This window comes from Pristis pectinata, chromosome 40 (assembly GCF_009764475.1).
Source record: "Pristis pectinata isolate sPriPec2 chromosome 40, sPriPec2.1.pri, whole genome shotgun sequence".
In the NCBI taxonomy this organism is placed as follows: domain Eukaryota; kingdom Metazoa; phylum Chordata; class Chondrichthyes; order Rhinopristiformes; family Pristidae; genus Pristis; species Pristis pectinata.
This window is the reverse complement of record NC_067443.1, coordinates 2,343,424-2,358,939: the sequence shown is the minus strand read 5'-3', so window position 1 is coordinate 2,358,939 and position 15,516 is coordinate 2,343,424. Positions and strand designations below refer to the sequence as shown.

Below are 15,516 nucleotides of genomic sequence, written 5' to 3'. Positions count from 1 at the left end.
ACACTGCCAAGAGTCCTGCCATTAACCTTGTATTCTGCCTTTGAATTTGATCTTCCAAAGTGTATCACTTCACACTTATCCGGGTTGAATTGCATCTGCCACTTCTCAGCCCAGCTCTGCATTCTATCAATATCCTGTTGTAACCTACAGCAACCTTCTACACTATCCACAACACCACCAACCTTTGTATCATCAGCAAACTTACTAACCCACCCTTCCCACATCCTCATCCAAGTCATTTATAAAAATCACAAAGAGCAGGGGTTCCAGAACAGATCCCTGCGGAACACCACTAGTCACCGACCTCCAGGCAGAATACGCCCCATCTACCACCGAGTAAGGCGGATAAGTCACCAGGTCCCAATGACCTGCACCCGAGCAGTTTTAAAGGGCGCAGAGGTAGCAGAGCCATTGGTTGAGGTTCTCCAAAATTCCCTGAGTTCTGGGATACCGGCCCTTTGGGAAAACTGGAAACGTGACTCCATTGCTCAAGGGGAAGACAGAGTAGTTAACGACAGGCCAGTCTTGGAAAAGCTGCCGTGGAAAATCGAGGGAGAATTGGCTTGTCGTTTAGAGAAGCTTAATGTGATCAAACCAAGTCGGTGTGGCTTAATGATAAGTTAATCACGTTTGACGAGTTTGTTCTTGGAGGATGAAACAAGAAGGGTTGATAGAGGGGATCCAGTAGATGGAATATACTTGGATTTCCAAAAGGCATTTGGCAAACTGCCAGGTAAATTGGTTCATTATTGTCACATGTACCGAGGTACAGTGGAAAAGCTTTGCACGCTATCCATACAGATCATTTCTTTACAACAGTGCATTGAGGTAGTACAAAGGGAAAACAACAGAATGCAGAATAAAGTGTCACAGTTACAGAGAAAGTGCAGTGCAGGCAGACAATAAGGTGCAAGGGCCACGACGAGGTAGATTGTGAGGTCAAGAGTCCATCTTATCGTTCAATAGTCTTATAACAGCGGGATAGAAGCCGTCCTTGAGCCTGGTGGTACGTGCTTTCAGGATCTTGTATCTTCTGCCCAACAGGAGGGGGGAGAAGCGAATAGAAGTCTTGTGCACAAGACAGAAAGTCATGGGCGTGGAGGTGGATTGTTAGCACGGATTGAAGGTTGGAACTGCAGAGAATATAGAGTCGGCATAATTGGGTCTTTTTCAAGCTGTAAGGATATAACTGGTATAACTTGGTCTACAATTATTCACGGTTTGTACAAAATATCCAAGTCTGCCGATGGCCACCTACAGTGAGAGTGCAAGACTTTGGAAAATGAGATTTAATGTCAAAAAGTGTGAGATTATATACTTGAGGAGGGATCGAAAGGCAAACTGTTGGTTTATTATTGTCACTTGTACCGAGGTACAGAGGAAAAACTTGTCTTGCACACCCAGAGAACCCCTTGATGGGACGCCACCCTGTCAGCCACTCCCACCATGTGTTACCACAGGATGGGACCCCAACCTGTGACCCACTCCCACCGTGTGTGACCCCAGGGTCGGACACAGTGACCCCCCGATGGGACCCCACCCTGTGACCCACTTCCACCGTGTGTGACCCCAGGGTCGGACACAGTGATCCTTTGATGAGACCCCACCCTGTGACCCCCTCCCACCGTGTGTTACCCCAGGGTCGGACCCAGTGACCCCTCGATGGGACCCCACCCTGTGACTCACTGCCACTGTGTGTGACCCCAGGGTCGGACACAGTGATCCTTCGATGAGACCCCACCCTGTGACCCACTCCCACCATGTATTACCCCAGGGTGGAACCCAGTAATCCCTCCGTTACAGATCAATTCATTACACGGTGCATTGAGGTAGTGCAGGGTAAAACAATAACAGAATACAGAGTAAAGTGTCACAGCTACAGGGAAGTGCATTGCAGGTAGACAGTAAGGTGCGACGTCATAACAAGGTAGATCGTGAGGTCAAGAGTCCACCTCGTATAAGGGAACCGTTCAATAGGCTTATCACAGTGGGGTAGAAGCTGTCCTTGAGCCTGGTGGTACGTGCCCTCAGGCTCCTGTGTCTTCTGCCTGATGGGAGGGGGGAGAAGAGAGAATGACCCGGGTGGGTGGGGTCTTTGATTATGTCGGCTGCTTCACCGAGGCAGCGAGACGTACAGACAGAGTCTACAGAGGGGAGGCTGGTTTCCGTGACGCGCTGGGCTGCGGCCACAACTCTCTGCAGTTTCTTGCGGTCCCGGGCAGAGCAGTTGCCGTCCCAAGCCGTGATGCATCCAGATAGGATGCTTCCTGTGGTGCATCGGTAAAAGTTGGTGAGTGTCAAAGGGGACACACCGAATTTCTTTAGCCTCCTGAGGAAGTAGAGGCGCTGGTGAGCTTTCTTGGCCGTGGCGTCTACGTCGTTGGACCAGGACAGGCTATTGGTGATGTTCACTCCCAGGAACTTGAAGCTCTCAACCCTCTCGAACTTAGCACCGTTGATGTGGACAGGGGCATGTACACCCCCCACCCCCCCCCCCTTCCTGAAGTCAATGACCAGCTCTTGTGTTTTGCTGACATTGAGGGAAAGGTTGTTGTCAATGACACCATGTTATTGGGCGCTCTCTCTCCTTCCTGTACTCCGACTCATCGTTATTTGAGATACGGCCTACAACGGTGGTGTCATCTGCAAACTTGTAGATGGAGTCGGAGCAGAATCTGGCCATGCAGTTGTGAGTGTATCAGGAGTAGAGTAGGCGGCTGAGGACGCAGCCTTGTGGGGCACCAGTGTTGAGAACTATTATGTTGATACAAGCTCAGAGGGACCTAAGTAATCTTGTAGACCAAACACAAAGTCGGCAGGTACTTGGGAAAGAAAATTGCACTTGACCTTTTATTGCAAGGGGATTGGAGTTTAGAAAGAGACGAACAGAGACAGGCCACAGATGGAGTACCGTGTCGAATTTTTGCCCCTCTTTTGTGCTGAGGGGGGGGTGGGGAGCTCCCCCCGCGTTGATCCCTTGCCCAGCGCAAGAGACTTCTCCGACGGCTGGAAGGTGGGGCGGCGGACGATCAGATTGGTTGCTGCCTTCTGAGACGGATGATCTGCTCGCCATCTCGCTGCCGCTCCTGGGAGCTGACCGCGCCGTGGAAAACGCAGCCATCCCTCCCCCCCCATGTAACAGGAGGGAGCGCGCTTCGAGAGGCGCGTCTGTGACCTTACAGACGGCGGACCTTTTTGTCTCTCTGGCAATGTCCCTGTGACGCATTCGGGGCTGGGATGACGGAGGAGGCACCTGCAGGTGTTGGGACACGGAACGGGAGCAGCTGGCACTGGAGATGTCTGACAGGACAAGCAGCTGCCCTGAAGAGGCACAGTAACTGTTTCAGGCCCGCGACTCCCTCCGCCATTAGAACAAAGAACAGTCCAGCACCGGACAGGCCGTTCGGCCCACGATGTTGTGCCGATCTTGATGCCAATTTGTACTGAATGTCCTCCTCTCTATCACCCGTATCCCTCCACGTTCATGAGTCTATCTAAAAGCCTCTTAAACTCCACAAAACTGCCTGCTTTCACCACCACCCCTGGTGATCCATTCCAGGCACCCACCACCCCCTCTGTAACAGAACTTGCCCCTCACGTTGCCTTTAAACTTTGCCCCTCTAACCTTAAAAATATATCCTCTGGTGTTTGACGTTTCTGCCCTGGGGAACATTCTGATTATCTATCTATGCTTCCCATAATTTTAAAAATCTCTCTCGGGTCTCCCCTCAGCCTCCAGAGAAAGCAACCAAGTCTGTCCAGCCTTGTGCTCTCTAATCCAGGCAGCATCCCGGTGAACCTCCTCTGCGCCCTCTCCAAAGCCTCCACATCCTTCCTGTAATGGGGGCGACCAGAACTGCGCACAGTACTCCCAGTGCGGTCTGACTAATGTTTTGTACAGCTACAACGTGACTCCCTTGCACTCAACACCCCGACCGACGAAGGCAAGCGCGCCACACGCCGCCTCTGCCACTGGCGCAGGTCCACCTCTCTGCGTTTAACCCTGGCTCGTCCTGTGCCCTGTCTCTTTTGCTGATTCAATTTGCTATTGCTCACCTCCACCCCTTCTCCCCAACCAATCAGACTCCTGGTCTGGCAATGCCCCCAGGTATAAAATCTGCCCCTGATCTGGCCGTGATCCCTTCCGGGCCCCAATGCCCCTCCCCGTCTCCGGGACCCCCTCTGGCCCTGCCCCCCGCGCCCTTATAGTTTCCAACCCCCAAATCCTCCCCCGATTTGCGTCACGGTCTCGAACCGCCCGCAGTCCGTGTGGGGGAGGTGCTCCCTTGGTGCTGTTGGGGGAGGGGGGGATGTCCCGGGGATTCGGACCCGGCGACGGTGAAGGAACGGCCGATGTGCTTCCGGGTCTGGGTGGCAGAGTTGAGGGGAACCTGCGGGCGGTGGTGTCCCCCTTGGCAGGGAGAGGTGGCGGGCCTGGGAGGTGCTGTCGGAGTAGCCCCGGGCGAGGGACTGCGGTGCGTTCTGTAGACGGTGCGGCCGCTGTGGCGGAGGGAGGGAGTGTTTCGGGGGGTAGAGGGAAGGGATGTGGGTGGTTGGGGTGCCGATCGAGCGGGCTGCTTTGTCCTGGGTGGTGTCGGGATTCCCGAGAGCTGTTGGAGCCGCCCTCACCCAGGGAAGTGGGGAGCGTCCCATCACACTCCTGACCTGTGCCCTGTAGATGGGAGAAAGGTAATGTGGCGGATGTGGAGTGCATGGACTAACCCCACCCAGGAAAGTGGGGAGCGTCCCGTCACACTCCTGACCCTGTCCCTTGCAGATGGGGGGAAAAGACCTTGGGGTGTCAGGAGGTGAGTCGCTCACTGTGGGATCCCCAGCCTCTGACCTGCTCTGTGGCTGGTCCAGTTGGGGTCAGCGGTGACCCCACCCCCAGGCTGTTGACGGTGAGAGACTGGGAGAGGGGATTCTCTCTGCATGTCGAGGCCGTGATCATGGACAAACACGTCCACAACTTGAGCTTCAGTCCAAAGCCAACATCCGTGAAGCCGCTCTAGGGGCGGGGCCCATTGGCACGGCGGGTAGAGCCGCCGCCTTGGGCCTCCAGAGACCCGGGTTCAATCCCGACCTCCGGCGCTGTGTGGAGTTTCCACTCTCTCCCTATGACCATGAGGGTTCCCTCCCACGTCCCAACGAACGTGCGGGGGTCGGTGGGTTAATCGGCCACTGTAAATCGCTGCCCTGGTGTGTGGGTGAGGGGTAGATTTGGGGGCGGGGTGGGGGAGAATAAAATGGGGATGGATGCAAAGGGGTAGCTGATGGTCGGCAGGGACTGAACGGGCCGAAGGGCCTGTTTCGACGCTGGACTTCCTCCCCCACCCCCGCACTGACTCAGCCTGCATTTTGCCCCACAGCGCCGGACGCTCCGGTGATCGACACGCAACGCACCTACGCGTACGACCAGATCTACCTCTGCTGGCGCCTGCCCAAGGACTCGGCAGCTGCCTGGCACTACGACGTGGAGTATCGGCAGGCAGACCACCCGGCCAAGGGACCCCGTCCCCGCTGGCAGCGCATCGAGGAGGTGCGCGGCACGGGGGCCGTGGTGGGACACCTGGACACCGACCGCGTCTACGCCCTGAGGGTGCGCGGCTTCAACAAGGCTGGGCACGGGGAGTACAGCGAGGAGATCTACCTGCGCAGTCCGCCCGCGCCAGGTAAGGCTGCGGTGGGCGGTATAACTCCTGTCCGAGCTGAGCCCCAGCCACTGACCCAGTCCACACCGTCCCGTTACACACTCCCGGGTCAGACACAGAGTGAAGCTCCCTCCACACCGTCCCGTCACACACACTCGGGGTCAGATACAGAGTGAAACTCCCCCCCGCACCGTCCCATCACACACTCCCGGGGTCAGACACAGGTTGAAGCTCCCTCCGCACCGTCCCGTCACACACTCCCGGGATCAGATACAGAGTGAAGCTCCCTCCGCACCGTCCCATCCACACTCCCGGGGTCGGACACACAGGGTGTAGCTCCCTCCGCACCGTCCCGTCACACACTCCCGGGGTCAGACACAGGGTGAAGCTCCCTCCACGCCATCCCACCACACACTCAGACACAGGAATGAAGCTCCCTCCGCACCGTCCCGTCTCACACTCCCGGGATCCGACATATGGTGAAGCTCCCTCCGCACTGTCCCATCACACACTCGTGGGGTCAGACACAGGGTGAAGCTCCCTCCACACCGTCCCGTCACACACTCCCGGGATCCGACATCTGGTGAAGCTCCCTCTGCACCGTCCCATCACACACTCCTGGGGTCAGACACAGGGTGAAGCTCCCTCCACACCGTCCCGTCACACACTCCCGGGGTCAGACACAGGGTGAAGCTCCCTTTACACCATCACGGTGTAGCAGAAGATATGATTTCCCCGTTAACCCCAGCTGCATCCCCTTTGGATATCAGCCAGTCTTCTGATACTTCTTCTGTTCTCTTTCTCTCTGTTTTGTGTCTGTGTCTCGACGAAATCTTTCACCCCCCCCCCCCTCGCATTCTCACATTGTTCTCTGGTCTCACAATTTCTCTCCCTCCTCCCCCACCCCACATTGCCTGCCGGTCTCACCTCATCTCATTTCTCCCATCCACATCTCGGCCGCCAGTCCTCCACTTCCTCCTGGACAACAAGTGGGGCTATAGCCAGGACCGTGTCATCGTCAGCAAGGACCAGCGGGCAGTCCGCAGTGTGGCTGGGATCCCCATGCTATTTGCTGCCGAGCGGATCATGACCTCGTGCCACCTGTCCATTGACCTAATCATCGGGGACGTGGCCCTGACCCAGGGCAAGCACTACTGGGCTTGCTCTGTCGACCCTGGCTCCTACCTGGCCAAGGTCGGCGTGGGCCTGGAGAGCAAGCTCCAGGAGTGGTTCCACATCCCCCAGGATGTGGTCAGCCCCAGGTACGCAACCGTCCGTGGACCCCCTCCCCATCACCGACCCTCGCTCCCCGCCACAGTCCCTGGTTCATAGTCCGAAGGGTCCGACTCGGGAGGAGAGACTGGGTTATAGTTATGGGGAGAGACTGACGGGAAGGGGGTTATAGTTGTGGGGGGAGACTGACAAGGGGTGGGGGGGGTTGAAGTAATGGGGAGAGTGTGGTTGGGGACTGAGGGGTGTATTTAATCAAGGTGGGGCAGGGAAGGAGTTCCCTCCAGAAGTAATCGGTAGGGGGGGGGATGGTTGGAGGGGGGAGTTGGGGCCACGTTCATTCACTCTGCCGGGGAGCTGTGGCCCTGAGAGGAGGGAGATGTGGAGAGCCCCCTCCCCGTCTTTTTCCGTGGCACCCGGTGAGCCAGGACATGGCCAGTGACGTCTGGCACTCCGGACTGTGGAATGCCAGTGGCAGTTCCAGGTCTGGGGATCTCCAGGATCAATCCACACTGTCAGGTCATCCGTATAGTGGGAGTTTTTCGGTGGGGGGGGAGGAAGGGGTTCAATGTGTGCCAGGAGTCGAGTGGGGCTTGGCCATGGTGTTCTGGGACAAGGGCTATTCCTGGGGAACGTTCCCGGTTCTGCAGGGGTCCAACTGGGAAAAGCCCCCGGTACACCGGGACCCGTATCTCGTAGCAGGGGCCCCGATCTCAGACCGGGATGTCCCACGCCCGAGGTGGAGCAGACGAGATACCCCCCCCCCAGCCTAATTCTGCTCAAGCTGCCCTTTGCCCTCTTGAAGGTGAAAGGTTGTGGATCCCTGTTGAACCGATTCCCCTCTGGTTTCCTCCCTGCTTCTATCGGCTGAGGGCGCCACAAAGTGTTGCCCAGTCCGTTGTCACCCCCCCCCCCCCAAGCTCGGCTATTGAGGGATATCCAGCCACTGAAGGCGTCATCTTCAAGCCTCGCCCCGCCCCTTGTCCTCACAGGAATCCCAGTGTGGTGATTGGCTAAGTTCAATCCTCCGCCACGTCTTGGCCCCATGCCAGATACGGCACCTTGCCCGTTTCGACACCCCCAACGAGTCGTGACAATCTGTGCACCGTAAGTATTGATCTCAAATCTTAAAAGGTGTGTAACTTATTTCACGGATGGTCTATTTTTTAAAGTCTTAATGACACACTGCACTACAAAAGCATTCATTTCGGTGGTACATCTTATCAAACAGTCTACAGAATCTATTTATACAGTGCACAACTACATAGTTTATTTTGAGAGTACACTGCATCAAACGGTCCACAGAGTCTATTTCCAAGCACATCACGGCAGAATGCATTTCTGTAGCACACTGCAGCAGTCCACAGCATTTATTTTTACGGTGCAGATCACTAACAGTATTTATACGGTACATTATGCACCTCAAACGGTCTACAGAATCTGTACGGTGCGTCACAAACAGTCTACAGAATCTATATATGCACTTCATTGCAGGAGAGTCCATCTCCATTGCATGTTAAAGTAAATCGTTTGTCGTATTCAAAACTGCAGCAAAGTCCTCCCGATAAGAGCGGGATTATTCCTCCTGCACCGTGGAGGATTGTTGGCATGGAGGCGTGCGGACTCAGAGGTTTGCTGAGAGCGGATCGTTCCGATTGCCTCCGCCGGGAGCTTGGCTGTGCCTCCCCCCCCCACCCCCTGACTGAGTGCCGCTCCCTCCGCAGGTACGATCCCGACAGCGGGCACGACAGCGGGGCCGAAGACGCCACGGTGGAGGCCTCCCCGCCCAACGCCTTCCTGACCATCGGCATGGGCAAGGTGCTGCTGCCTCAGGGCTCCCCTCTGCCACCTGCCCGCGACCCGGCGGGGGGCACCGTTCCCCCTCCCCTCCCGGCTGGGCATCTGCCTGGACTACGAGAGGGGCCGGGTCACCTTCTACGACGCGGTATCCTTCCGGAGCCTGTGGGAGTGTGGCGTGGACTGCAGTGGACCCGTCTGCCCGGCCTTCTGCTTTGTGGGAGGGGGAGCCCTCCACCTTCCAGGAGCTGGTGGCCACCAAGCCCGAGCAGAAAGCCCCCAATGGCGCCCCACAGAAGGGTGAGTGAGCTGGGGCTTTGGGGGGGTGGGGGGTGGGGGAGGAGAGGGAGAGGGTTAACATAGAACAGTACAGCACAGTACAGGCCCTTCGGCCCACAATGTTGTGCGGACCTTTAAACCATGCCTAAGACTATCTAACCCCTTCCCCCACATATCCCTCTATTTTAAATTCCTCCATATGCTTATCTAGCAATCTCTTGAATTTGACCAATGTACCTGCCCCCACCACCGCCCCCAGGCAGCAACATTCCGTGCCCCAACCACTCTCTGGGTAAAAAACCTCCCTCTGATATCTCCCTTGAACTTCCCACCCATTACTTTAAAGCCATGCCCTCTTGTATTGAGCATTGGTGCCCTGGGAAAGAGGCGCTGGCTGTCCACTCTATCTATGCCTCTTAATATTTGTACACCTCTATCATGTTCTCCCCTCATCCTCCTCCTCTCCAAAGAGTAAAGCCCGAGCTCCCTCAGTCTCTCCTCATAATGCATACTCTCCAAACCAGGCAGCATCCTGGTAAATCTCCTCTGCACCCTTTCCAATACTTCCAAATCCTTCCTGTAGTGAGAAGGGAGGGGTTGGGTTACCCCACCACCCAAGGATAAGGACCCCATCGCTTCGAGAACCAACCCCGCCATCCTCTCCCAGAAAGTACCTCTTGAAACGTAGCGTGGTACAGGAACAGGCCCTTTGGCCCATAATGTCTGTGCTAACCCCTGTGCCAATGAAACTAATCCAATGGCTTTATCGTCTGTCTAAACCCTCTATCGTATCTGCCTCCACCCCCCCGCCCCTGCAGCACATTCCAGGCACCCACCGCTCTCTTTTTAAAACAAACTTGCCCTGCACATCTCCTTTGAACCTTTCCCCCTCTCACCTTAAATCTAAACCCTCCAGTCGTAGAGTCACACAGCACAGAAACAGGTCCTTTGGCCCAACGGTCTGTGCCGACCTAGATTCCCATCCAAGCCAGTCCCACTTGGCCTCTAGCCCTCTAAACCTTTCCCATCCGTGGACCTGCCCAAGTGTCTTTTTAAATGTTGTCAATGTACCTACCTCACCCACTCCCTCTGGCAGCTCGTTCCACATACGGACCACCCTCTGGGTGAAGAAGTTGCCCCTCAGGTTCCTATTAAATCTCTTCCCCCTCTCACCTTAAACCTGTGCCCTCTAGTTCTTGATTTCCCAACCCTGGGGGGGGAAAAGACTGTGCGCATTCACCCTATCAATGCCCCTCATGAGTTTATACACCTCTATAAGATCTCCCCTCAGTCTCCTACGCTCCAAAGAATAAAGTCCCAACCTTGCCGACCTCTCTCCATAACGTCCCAGCAACGTCCTCGTAAATCTTCCTCTGCACTCTTTCCTGCTAAGTATTATGACGTTTCAACTCTGGAGAAACGATTGGAACCATTTACTGTGCCTCTGCCTCTCCCACAAGCGTCCTGTACAAGGTGGGTCGGGCTGTGTGTACAGAGCAGGAAGATGGCTTTTAGTGATATTTATTAATGACTTGGATGAGGGGGTAGAAGGGTGAGTTGGCAAATTTGCAGACGACACAAAGGTCGGGGGTGTTGTGGATAGTCTGGAGGGCTGCCGGAGATGGCAGAGGGACATGGATAGGATGCAGAGCTGGGCTGAGAAGTGGCAGATGCAGTTTAACCCGGAGAAGTGTGAGGTGGTACACTTTGGAAGGACAAACTCCAAGGCGGAGAATAAGATTAAGGGCATGATTCTGGGGAGTTTGGAGGGGCAGAGGGATCTGGGGGTTCATATCCACAGATCCCTGAAAGTTGCCTCGCGGGTGGATAGGGTAGTTGAGAAAGCTTATGGGATGTTAACTTTCATAAGTCGTGGGATCGAGTTTAAGAGCCCTTCAAGCTCTACAAAACTCTGGTGAGACCACACTTGGAGCACTGTGTCCAGTTCTGGTCACCTCATTATAGGAAGGATGTGGCAGCGTTGGAGAGGCTGCAGAGGAGATTTACCAGGATGCTGCCTGGTTTGGAGAGTGTGCATTATGAGGAGAGACTGAGTGAGCTAGGGCTTTGGAGAGGAGGAGGAGGAGAGGAGACATGATAGAGGTGTACAAATATTAGGAGGAATAGATAGAGTGGACAGCCAGCGCCTCTTTCCCAGGGCACCAATGCTAATACAAGAGGGCATGGCTTTTAAAGTAATGGGTGGGAAGTTCAAGGGAGATATCAGAGGAAGGTTTTTTACCCAGAGAGTGGTTGGGGCATGGAATGTGCTGCCTGGGGCGGGTGGTGGAGGCAGGTACATTGGTCAAATTCAAGAGATTGTTAGATAAGCATATGGAGGAATTTAAAATAGGGGGATATGTGGGAGGAAGGGGTTAGATAGTCTTAGGCGAGGTTTAAAGGTTGGCACACACATTGTGGGCCGAAGGGCCCTGTATTGTGCTGTACTGTTCTAAAGTCACCGAACAGGCCCTTTGGCCCAGTAGTCAGTCCGAGCCAACCCATCAACCACCCATTTTGCACCGACCCCCGTTTTATTCTCCCCACAATTCCCCATCAACTCCCCCCTCGCCCACACACACTGGGGGGGGGGAGTTTCTTGCACGCTGCTATCTAATCTTTTTTCCACTGCTCCTGACGGTGCATTCGAGGCACCCACCCTGTCATATCCTATCTGTGTCTGCCCCCCACCCCGGCAGCACATTCCACACACCCACCACTGTGTAAAAAAAAAACTTGCCCCGCACATCTCCTTTGAACTTAACCCCCCCCCCCCTTAAACATTTGCCCTCTAATATTTTGACATTTTTACCCTGTGGGGCGGGGCGGGAAGAAAAGATTATCTATCTATGCCTTTCATGATTTTTATAAACCTCTATCAGGTCTCCCCTCAGCCTCCAACACTCCAGAGAAAACGACCCAAGTTTGTCCGACCTCTCCTTACAGCTCATACCCTTCTAATCCAGGCAGCGTCCTGGTGAACTTCTTCTGCACGCTCTCCAAAGCGTTCCACGCCCTTCCTGTAATGAGGGCGACCCCAGATCTGCGCACAGTGCTCCAAGTGCAGCCCAACCAAAGTTTTATACACCTGCAACCTGACTTCCTGACAGCTAAACTCAGCGCCCCAACGATGAAGGCACATGTGCTGTACGCCTTCTTCTACTACCTTGTCTACTTGTGGGGCCACTTTGAGGGAGCTGTGGACTTGGGCCCCAAGATCCCTCCGTATGTCGGTGCTACCATGACGACAGAGATCACTCAAAACTGTCCTGATTCTACCTGCTGGATTCCCAACCTCTGTCAATTTTTGAAATTCCTGTCCTATTTGCGCCCCCCCCCCCCCACCAAACTTCATCTTCTCCCTCCCCCCACTACCCCCACTCCAACCTCCAATTCCGATCTCTCATAATCCCTGTCTCCTCTGTGTAAGCCCGCCCTTTAGCTGCCCGGACCCTGGACTCTGAAATTCCCCTCCCGAAATCTCTCCACCTGTCTAAGACCGCTCTTCAAAATCCTCCCTTCTCCGACCGAGCATGGAGTTCCCCGTCCCCAACATTCTCCCAGTGGGCACGGCGTTGGACTCCACCTGGGGTCGTTTCACTCTTGTGAAAGGTGTGGTTGGAATGATCGGCGGAGATACAAACCGGGCTCAGCGGATCGAGCACTCGGTGGAGGCAGGCGTGGTCGATATTTTGGGTTTAAAAACCCGGCATCAGGGACGAGGGTGGAGACGAGGAGGTCCTCAGAAATCAAATTTATCATCACTGACTTAGATTGTGAAATGTTTTGCAAACAGCAGTACAGTGCAAAGACGAAGTTACTATAAAATAATGCAAAAAAACAAAGGAATAACGAGGTAGGGTCATGGACTGTTCAGAAATCTGATGCCTGCTCTAAAATCTAACCTTTCCCTCCCACATAGCCCTCCATTTTTCTATCATTCATGTGTCTATCTAAGAGTCTCTTAAATGTCCCTAATGCATCTGCCCCCACAACCTCTGCTGGCAGTGCGTTCCACACACTCACCACTCTCTGTGTAAACAAAACTTACCCCTGACATCCCCCTTTATACCTTCCTCCAATCACCTTAAATTCTGTCCCCTCGTGTTAGCCATTTTCTTCTTGACTTTGTCCCCAGGGCGAAAATATACTTGACCATCCCCCCCTACTGTCCGGGCGAAGGGTCTCGACCGGAAATGTCGACTGTCCACCTCCCTCCACAGATGCTGCCCGACCCGCTGAGTTCTCCAGCTGGTCTTCCCAGTCCAGATTTCCGGCAGTCTGTAGTCCTGTGTGACCCTCATTGACTGGCAGACATGGGAACAGAGGAAGAATTATCCTGGGGAGCACCAGACTCTTAAAAGTCTGCTGTTGTACCTGGCCAATGCATTCAAGGCTGCAGTCACAGTCACGCGGCAAGGAACAGGCCCTTCGGCCCAACTGGTCCATGCCAACCAAGATTCCCATTTAAGCCAGTCCCATTTGCCGTGTTTGGCCCGTATCCCTCTAAACTTTTCCCATCCGTGGGACCTGTCGAGTGTCTTTTTAAATGTTCTTCATGTACCTGCCTCGCCCACTCCCTCTGGCAGCTCGTTCCACACACGGACCACCCTCTGGGTGAAGAAGTTGCCCCTCAGGTCCCTATGAAATCTCCTCCCCTCTCACCTTAAACATAGAACATAGAAAACCTACAGCACAATTCAGGCCCTTCAGCCCACAGAGCTGTGCGAACACGTCCCTACCCTAGAAGTTATTAGGCTTACCCATAGCCCTCTATTTTTCTCAGCTCCATGTACCTATCCAACAGTCTCTTAAAAGACCCTATCCGTATCCGCCTCCACCACCGTTGCCGGCAGCCCAGTCCACTGCACTCACCACTCTGAGTAAAAACCTTACCCCTGACATCCCCTCTTGTACCTACTCCCCAGCACCTTAAACCTGTGTCCTCTTGTGGCCACCATTTCAGCCCTGGGGAAAAGCCTCTGACTATCCACACGATCAATGGCCTCTCATCATCTTATACACCTCTGTCAGGTCCCCCCCTCATCCTCCGTCTCTCTCCAAGGAGAAAAGGCCGAGTTCCCTCAACCTGTTTCCATAAGGCATGCTCCCCAATCCAGGCAGCATCCTTTGTAAATCTCCTCTGCACCCTCTCTATGGCTTCCACATCCTTCCTGTAGTGAGGCGATCCAGAACTGAGCACAGTGCTCCAAGTGGGGTCTGACCAGGGACCTATATAGCTGCAACAATACCTCTCGGCTCCTAAATTCAATTCCCCGATTGATGAAGGGCAATACACCATCTGCCTTCTTAACCACAGTCAACCTGCGCAGCCGCTTTGAGCGTCCTATGGACTCGGACCCCAAGATCCCTCTGATCCTCCACACTGCCACGAGTCCTACCATTAATACTATACTGTAGTTCGTGGTCCCCAACCCTGGGGAACAGACTGTGTGCATTCACCCTATCTGCCTCTCTATGTAGATAGTCTAGTCATACACCTCTAAGTTCACCCTTCGATCCCCTACACTCAAGGAATAAAGTCCTAGCCTGTCCAACCTCTCCTGATAACTCGGGTCCAGCAACATCCTCATAAATCTTCTCTGCACTCTTCCAACTCTGGCATCTTTCCTATAGCAGGGTGACAAAAACTGAACACAATGTTCCAAATGCAGCCTCACGATATCTTGTACAACTGCAACACAACATCCCAACGTTCTACACTCAGTCCCTGACTGATGAAGGCCAGCGTGCCAAACGCCTTCTTCACCACCCTGTCTACCTGTGACCCCACTTCCAGGGAACCTTGTGCTTGTACTCCTTGGTCCCTCTGTCCTACAACATCCCCTGTGAAAGTCCAACCCTCATTTGTCTTCCCAAAACACAAGCCCTTGCACTTATCCAAATTAAACTCCATTTGCCATTCCTCGGCCCACTGATCCAGCTGGTCAAGATCCCTCTGTAATTCTTGATGGATTTTTCACTGTCCACTGTACCGCCGCGTTTAATCTTTTTTGTGATTTGACCCCCCCCCCCCTCCCTGTTTAGCTCTGAACAACTGCAGCCCCTTCGGAGGTTGGAACCCGGGACCCTTGCGTCCGCTGCCGTTTTTCCCCCGCCCGGATTCTGGAACGCCGATATTGAAGCTCGAGGTCAACGGCCTGGAGTTACGAATGTCCGGGTGGGAGGGGGAGGGGGCGGGTCGTGTGTGTTGTGCGGAAGGGGCGGACGTTAGCGCTCGACCTTCCGTGGGGATTATGTGTGTTGGCGGTGAGGGGGGTTCAGGAGGGAGGTGGGGGATGGGGAGGGATGGGTGATTTGGTGTTTTTTATTCCCCCTCCACGAGTTGGGTTGCATTTTTCTTACACCAGAGGAAGGAATGACTGGATTAGCGATGTTTTTCTGCATGAGAGCCGGGGTCCAGGACCCCTCTCCTCTGGAATGCAGCCATTGGCTGCAAAGGCACCTGCCATTTCTTGCAAACCTCTCCCTTCTCCTGCAAATGTGCTCCAGACGATCACTAGATCACTTCTGCCTGGGTCCAAGTTCATGTGACATA

At 54.5% G+C, this 15,516-nt stretch overlaps 1 protein-coding gene across 1 annotated transcript in view; it reads left to right on the top strand.

Moving 5' to 3' along the window:
• LOC127587497 (tripartite motif-containing protein 46-like) overlaps positions 1 to 15,141 on the top strand; it is a 46,383-nt gene extending 31,242 nt beyond the window's left edge. The window contains exons 8-11 of the mRNA XM_052045857.1: positions 5,370 to 5,672; positions 6,616 to 6,913; positions 8,606 to 8,978; positions 15,006 to 15,141. Coding sequence (XP_051901817.1) covers positions 5,370 to 5,672; positions 6,616 to 6,913; positions 8,606 to 8,978; positions 15,006 to 15,011 — 980 coding nt within the window. The 3' untranslated portion in view covers positions 15,012 to 15,141. The remainder of the gene's footprint in view (positions 1 to 5,369; positions 5,673 to 6,615; positions 6,914 to 8,605; positions 8,979 to 15,005) is intronic.
• Positions 15,142 to 15,516: the final 375 nt, after the last annotated feature.